Genomic DNA, 8264 nt, shown 5'->3' with positions numbered 1-8264 from the left:
ATGGCAAGATTCTGCTACAATTTCGATAAATTTTAATGTTTATCCTTGCCAAGAAATATTTAGTACTTATAACGTGCAGGACTTGTTCAATGAATAATGTTTCGAAGGTTGTACGGAACGTCCGGTGTGTCGAGTAAGAGATCTTGCCTGATCTGGTAATTGATTAGCATAATATAGTTTCATATATAATTATTTGTTTATATATTTCAGCTAAGTCATGGTTAAGTTTAAGTGGCTTCTGAGTAAGATTTTACTGCAAAGAATATTCCTTCTAAGCGTCACCGGCGTGATTGCACGTGAAATATTAATGGGCTATCTCGATTACAATAACCAGGTTATACATTTGAACATGTTTTTTAATTATGTAATTAATTTGTGCGCGCATAAGAAGCAATCAATTTTAATAATATAATTTTAGCGACGAATGAATGAATCAGGAATTAGCCGTGGCTGTGAATTTTTCTACAAATTATAATTTTTTAAATATGAATTTTCTATTAATATAGACACTCACAAAACATGTCGGCTTGAAAAAGTGAAAAAGCCCCTTTATATTAAATTGCTCACATTTCAACGATTATATTAATCAATCTGGATATCCGTTTTGTTTGCCAGAAAACGAAGCATGCTCAATGATCAGTCACGAACGTTGTGTATCATTAATTAATTATGTCGGCTGCATTCATTACGGAGCACACTGATCGCGCAAGACAGTCCATATAAAACGTTTCGCTTAATGTGCGCTAGACAGGCGAGATTTATACGGTGGAAATGTAATTAATTATCAAACTGCTCCGCGAAAGTTCCGTAATTCCATCGTGGGGTTTGTTGTCCGTCTCCTGTCCGGATATTTCCGCGTGCAACACATTAATTATATTCAACAAAATTTTTCACATTGATCTTGTTTCGCCTATACTTCATGATATTCTCACTAACACTATGTATTTTACTTCGCTTACAGTTTCATAAATGGATTCAATTTTCCTCTCGACATTAGGCATTTTTATTAATATTAATTTTATTAAATTGCAATTATATTATTTCTTTCGCACAATTTTCAGCCGAAGAGTTGAAAAGGCTCGCTCTGTTTAACTATTAAATATAATCAAATAGCAGAAAATGTTTAACATTTAATTATAAATGTGGTTAAATGGAACATAGCTGGTCGCTGAAAATCTCTTCAGTTTCCTGTTGGAAGCTATGCTATACTTGGATCAGCTATCTCGTTTAATTAATCATTTATTTAACCGACACGTCCATTGTTAACGATCTTTATCAGCTCCAAGCATCCTTAGCGCGACCTTCGGCATAACAAACGTTAGATCATACGCTCCGTACTATCTGTTCGGTGCTGACCCTAATTCATTTAGTAAAAGGACGCCCATTTTTTTTTTATTTCTCCTTGTTCGACAAAAGTACCGTCGGTCGAGAAGCAGGCCACTTGCCACGCAACGTCGGTTCCGCGGTTCAAATGCAGGAAACTTTAATTACTCCGGTGAAACGAACTTCGCTCTCTTGCGATACGCTGACCTTGTGTACACCTTTTCTCTTTCTCTATTTCTTCGAAGGTGGTTGAGTATATGGAGTCGATGTCGTACCGACAAGCCCGGGAATCTAGCAGGATGAAAAGTAGCCGAGGACTCTTTCCTCTGGATGCCAAGTCATCCGCGAGGAATCAACGCGCAACTAACACCGAGAACGAGTAGATCTCCGCGGTTCAGTAATGAAACGTGCTTGATTGTGAATAACGTTATCAATATAAATCGACTCTAAGCTCAGTTTTTAAATTAACTGGTGTACTTTTTCATTGATGTGTACGAAAGTGCCTTATATACTTTAAATACCTTATATACTTTTTAAATGTCTTAAGAAAGAATTGTATGCACGATTTTTAACAAAACCTTTTCAGACATCTTATTTAGGATATTCGGAAAATTACAATTATTCTGTTGCAATCATTTCCCGTGGTGTCATTCATACACGTATATGATTGCGACTAGTCACTCGCACGTGGTTAATATGTGCTCAGAGGTCGTTTAGTACATTTAGCCTTCTCGCAATCCCCCAAGCATTTAAATAGATATCGCGAGCGTAAGACTAGAAAGAATATAGTATTTCCTGCATAGGACGCAACAAAGGAACAAAGGTACCGATGAGCGGTATAATTTAAGACTTGTACGCAACACGATAAAATCTCGAGAAAACAATCGAGATCGATCTTTCGCCCGAATTTGTCGAATTTATTACGCGAGAAGGAATTTTTAGGCAAACAATGGCTCATTCTGACTTTGAGTCAGCAAACTGAAAGGAAGATGATTTATACTAATGTTGATGATAATTGATGCGCTTTTGATACAACAATCGGGAATTCTAACTCTTCGCGAATATCTTAAATTAGCAAAATACATAGTTTATTTCTGTCTCTATTGTCTGGCCTGATACGTCATATGTTTTTTCATTACGTCGCTGGTGGAATGACTTGTGATAATGCACTGTATTATAGTTGTCGGTCTGTCTCGCAATAAGACATTTTGATAAGCGAAGTCAGAAATGTTATTGTCAAAACGTTACGGACAATGGGATTTCTATCGCACTTGTAACACAATCCCGCCGCAGTTTGAATATCACCGCGAGAGACTGGTTAGGGATTATCCTAAAAATTTTTTGTTACTGTGAATTATCTAACATGACATTTTACAATATTATTTTATGCAGTTGAAAAGTTTTTTTTTTATAAAATCGAGGGCGGCGAGGAAGAAATATATTAATGTTGAATAATACTTTAAATGGCTGTCGATACAAAGCTTGATAACGTAAAGGATTCTTACGGTAATATTTGGAGGCTGATCGTTAGGAGAGTTGTGAGTAATGTAAATAGAAAAGTCCAAAGGAAAGGTGAAAGTATAAGTGGATTATAAGTGGAAACAAACAATGCTTAATTAAGGATTAACGGAATTTTCAGCAAGATTTAGTCTTCTTTACAATTTCTTATCAAATGAATTATGTATTTACCGAACGCCAGGGAGTTTATAACTCATTCGGGAAATACTTTGTTACGATATGCTATGTATGTTATACAAGACGCTAGACTAACATTTGATGAAATAATTTATGAGCATACGTAACAAAATGTAAAAGTAATTCCCAAGATACCCTATTCTTTTTTTAAGCATTACAGTTGTAAAGAAAGCAATAAGTCTGATTTAAGTAAACAAAGATAGTGGATCTCTATCTCGAAAAATATATTTCTGGCACAGTTTCGAGAAACATTAAGATAAAATTTTGTATAGATAGATATATTATAAAATGTAACTTTCGATTGATTGTAGTCTAGAATCCCCAGTTAACATAATGACGTCAAAATGACGTTTCTGACGACATTACGACGTCAAAATGACAACAAGCAACGTCATCACGTTTGCTGGATCATTGTAATCGTAAACACGGAAAGATCTACTTACCTCGTACATTATTTGCTACGCAGTAGAAAGAGAGACTCTCTCCACCGTTCCACTACACATTTTTGGAAATTCAACTTATATGAAAACACCAAGTATTGAGCGAAGCTATTGCGGTTCCTTTCTCGCAGGTTCCTCATAGAACAAAATAGAATATCACGGATAATTCAATTTGTCAATGTCGCATTCATAGAAATTCTGCGAAAAAAGAAAATAATATTTTTCTCTAGGTAAATTATATAATTATAAGAATTATATAATTAAATGTAAGCACGTGGACATCTTCCAGTTAAGCTGTCGATTCCCGTCGACAAACATCAGAATCGTCAGCGCGGTGCTGCGCACAGTAAATCAGCGGGTTGAGAGTTTACTCAAGTGATAAAATTGTTTGAATGATATTAAGCGATGAGCTCGAAAAGGTAGAGAAATGTCTTTGAAAGTGGAGTGATTTCATCAGCTTGCGCGTGAAAGATTACCCTGCAGAATCTATGCGTATCGCATATATGCCCGTATAATCACTATTATCGAAACATTCGAAACTCCACACTTCGCAGAAGCTGTTGAACGCGGTATCGTTTTGACGCGCGCGCAACGAAGGTTGGGAAAATCGTATCGAACTGTCAGCTTGTGGATCATGTGTTGTGCAATCACCGTTTGATGTCTTACGTAAAATAAGTGCTCCATACTCCATAATGTCGAACAAACCTAATAATAAATCTAACGCAATCGACGTACCTGAGAAGAAACATATTGAACAACGAGAGTCCAGTAAGTACACGATTTTTGTAAACTGAAATGGATTTTGCTGGAGAATAATAATTTTTAAAGCTTTGAAATACTTTTGCTGAAGAGAAATGATTTGGAGATTTCAGGCATGGTAGCATCGATTGTTATAAATAATAATTATTTACCTTTCAGTCAATCTCCTTTAATGCCATCAAAAATTACAGATGGAGTATCAAATTTTTTTCGCGCACTCTTTTAGATTTTATTACTAGACTTTTAACGATATAATTTATATAATAGTTCGCTTCTATCATCGCGTACTGAAGATGACCTTATTTCAGGTTGAAACGCTTGTCATATTATCAGCTATCTTTAACTAAATTACAATATGTATGTAGCGCGTAAAACACATGTATCTAGCCTGGTCTTTTTACATCTTTACTTAATGTTTACTTAATCTTCTTTACTTAATGTTTATTTTATTTACTGCTTATACACTTTCAAAATTATATGCTATTTTTAGTTGTAATTGAGGACGTACCAAATGCGAAAATTGCCGATTTTGAAACGGCGATCACCGTCGCCGGAACTGGGAAATTTCAGTATCTTCTCATCCTTGCGATTATCCCGGGCTCCTGGGCATCGAGCATAGATACGGCTAATATGTCGATGATACTCGCATCGGCGGAGTGCGACTTAGGATTGACACTGTTCCACAAAGGACTCTTGAATGCTATTATCTATGTAGGTGAGTGTAATGCGGCATTCGAAATTACGTTTAATACATTCAGATTATTTCAAGCAACGATAAAGCTATTTCTAACAATACTAAAATAATGTAAAGACACGAGGGAAAATATAAGAATAATGTAAGAATTTCATCATGTATTTAAACTTGTACTAGGTATGGTGTTGAGTGGTTTTATATGGGGATACCTGGCTGACGTTAAAGGAAGGAAGAAGATTATAGTATATGGCTATATGGCAGATGGTATTTGCAATGTACTGTCAGGATTTTCACAGAACTTCGAGACGCTCGTGTTCTTCAAATTTCTGAGTGGTCTCATGTAAGAAAAATACAATATCATATTAATATTAAATTTCATAACATATACACGCAACTATTTAAAGGGAAACAAAGAACCTCAATCTTAAGGAACAATGCTATTATGACGGTCTGAAAATATTGTACACTCGTCTGCTGGAGCTCCTAAGAAAATTCTTCTTCATGGCTGCTATGATTTCAGTGAAAAGATTCTTAATCTAATCGTAAATAACCAGAATTATTTCGATTCACGTAAAATTTGAATTTAGCGGGCTAAGCTAGCAATTTTTGCCACACTTTTGTTTAAAATTCCGTAATTTTTGGTCGACATTTTAAAACTATTCCGGCACCGGTAATAGCTACACCCGTATACAGATTAAGAATCTTTTTGGTTTTTGTTTTTAAACCATTGTAACAGCTGGAATTATAGCAGCTGTAGCTCCATGCATGGAGAAGTTTTTTGAGCCCCGGCCAGACGAGCTTATACATCCACCCACTTTGCTTGAAAAAATGCTGAAATAATCTTGAAATGTTAATTCCATTGAATTTCAAACTGACGTGTGTTGTATAATTATTTAAAATAAAAATATAAAAATTGCCTTATTTTGGAACCGTTACAGTAGCATGGCCCTTTAATAAAATTTTAATATATTTAACAAAGAAAGTGATCAATTGATTAAAATTTAATCGCGTTAGTGTGAGCGGTCCACATGCTACTCTTATGGCATACTGCTCGGAATTTTATGGCGCCAGCGGTAGAACAAAGATACCAATTCTCGTTGGTTTCTCAGTTTCGTTGGGATGTGTCGTAAATGCAGGTAAAATATTTTAGCGTTTCTTGATTACGGAAAATAAATAACATAAGCAATTGTCAACAATAGTCTTAATATAAATCTAATTTTTTATTTAAAAAATATCGCTTAATGCATACACTTGTTACTAGCATTGGCTTGGCTAGTGGTTCCTCAACCGTGGTCAATTGTCCTTTGGGATGGTGCCTTTGTCTATAATTCCTGGAGAATCTTCTTGTCCCTCTGTGGGGTACCGACATTGATAGGCATTGTTTGCATGTCTTTATTCCCAGAGAGCCCTAAGTTTCTGATGACGCAGAATCGCAATGAAGATGCTCTTGAAGTTTTCAAGAAGATCTACAGTGTGAATACCGGTTTGCCGAAAGATAATTATCCTGTAAGCATATTATAAGAATCACATTGCATAAAATTATTTAGGTGGCTCGTAAACAAAAATGCCCGCAAGTATTTTAGTAAAATATACGTTTCCTTTTTTAGTAAACTTACTTTTCAAATACATTGAGTATATACATGTATACACTATACATTTTTCGTTGTTAGATACACGCCTTGGGCGATGTGAATTTAAATAGGGCAACCGCAGAGCAATCAAAATGTCAAAACGGTGCGAAGGCGAGCTTGAAGAGCGGAATTCAGCAGATGAAGCCTATTTTCTTGAATCCACATCTCTCGCGTATTTTATTACTCGTTACTATACAATTTTGTGGAATGTTGGGGTGAGCATTATATTACTATAATAATATAGCTACATTTAGTTTTTTTTTACATAGAACGTAATTTTATTTTGTATTATTCTCGTGCGCATGTTGCTTAATTACTCTAAAACTTTTGGTTAAAATTCGACATGAAAAGGTATACAATAAAATTAATTTTTGACAGGTAAAAGTTATTTATAGTCGCCAGTGACGATTAAAAATTAAAACAGTGATGAACTGACAAAATTTTTTACTTAATACTTGATCGTCTCACTTTAATCATTGATTTGCAGTCTTGTTACTTGTAAAGGATTTGAAGTAAGGTCGAAACGTTGTAGCGTATTAAGTAAAAAATTTTGCCAGTTGGGTTGACAACGAGCTCACTGTTTTAAAATTTATCTATTCGGCAAAATAAACTAGCATAACCATGGATTTGTAGAAACGATTGATTTGCCTTGTTATTAATTGTTATTAGTCGCACAATAATTTATAGTCGCGAATCACCGCGAGGCTTGCGATTGTCGTGGTTGTAAATCTCGGAGTTATCAGAATGGCGAGTAGCGCGGTAATAGCGATAATAATGTTCGTACGAGAATCCGTATAATGCTCCCGTAGAATCGTGCTTTTTACAAGATACAATAAGGTAGGTGACTCGTCGTAAAAAACGGAAGATCTCGGTTAGTCATATAAATGCCGTGTTGATGATTGAATGACAGAGAATTTACGACCTTATCAGCGCGGAAGATATCGCACGCCTCTGTTTCTTCATGTTTCGTTGTTAACTGAGACATTCCCATTATCTGTGGATACATACGGTCCCGGGATACTATATGTACTTGCATCACGTGTTCTACTAAATTCTTCTACTAAATTAAAGGATGTCAGCCGAGGAGACAAACAATACTGAATACACATCGTCCTCGGTTCAGAAGTCTGAAATCTTCTACTAAATCTTCTACCAAATCTTCTCCTAAATCTTCTACCAAATCTTCTCTTAAATCTTCTACTAAATCTTCAAGCAAAATCTTCTACTAAATTAAGGGACGTCAAGCCAACAGCAGTAACGAAAATAAAAATACGCTGTTTATCGTTTTAATTGTGCAATTGTGCAGTTTGCGATTAAATTGCATCCTCTCTTTATACTCAGAGGCATTATCGAACTTAGTGAAAATTTTCCATTCAAGTACATCGTTGCGTTGATAACGACCAAAATAAGTGAGATGATTTCCAGATTAAATAATGCAAGTTTTAATAGCATATTATAAAGAGCCTACTTTATGTCTGCATAAACAACACACATGTATGAAAACTTTCCATTTGACTACTATACAAAGTTAAATTATATTAAATAAATTAGTATGGCTCGTATGTGTTAATCACAAATTTCAAAGAATTTAAAGGACTCACAATCAGAGCCGTGACAGGGTGGTAGTGTCTAAATATTCTATTCTAAGTTCTAAGGGTCTGGCCCACTCTGGCCGAGGTGATATTTTTTTGCAATAAACTTAGAATAGAATATTTAGACACT

The 8264-nt window shown here is 35.2% G+C and overlaps 1 protein-coding gene across 1 annotated transcript in view; it reads left to right on the top strand.

Annotated features, from left to right (window-relative positions):
- The first annotated feature begins 3922 nt into the window (after positions 1-3922).
- Positions 3923-8264, top strand: part of LOC105565931 (synaptic vesicle glycoprotein 2B-like) — an 8296-nt gene continuing 3954 nt past the window's right edge. The window contains exons 1-6 of the mRNA XM_012019525.1: positions 3923-4226; positions 4708-4932; positions 5089-5251; positions 5926-6047; positions 6173-6417; positions 6582-6757. Of these exons, the coding sequence (XP_011874915.1) occupies positions 4151-4226; positions 4708-4932; positions 5089-5251; positions 5926-6047; positions 6173-6417; positions 6582-6757 (1007 nt within the window). The 5' untranslated portion in view covers positions 3923-4150. The remainder of the gene's footprint in view (positions 4227-4707; positions 4933-5088; positions 5252-5925; positions 6048-6172; positions 6418-6581; positions 6758-8264) is intronic.

Source organism: Vollenhovia emeryi, unplaced genomic scaffold (genome assembly GCF_000949405.1).
Source record: "Vollenhovia emeryi isolate VEMERY1.0 unplaced genomic scaffold, V.emery_V1.0 DF939148.1, whole genome shotgun sequence".
Taxonomy (NCBI): Eukaryota; Metazoa; Arthropoda; class Insecta; order Hymenoptera; family Formicidae; genus Vollenhovia; species Vollenhovia emeryi.
The sequence above is the reverse complement of the archived record's forward strand: the minus strand, read 5'-3'. Positions and strand labels throughout refer to the sequence as shown.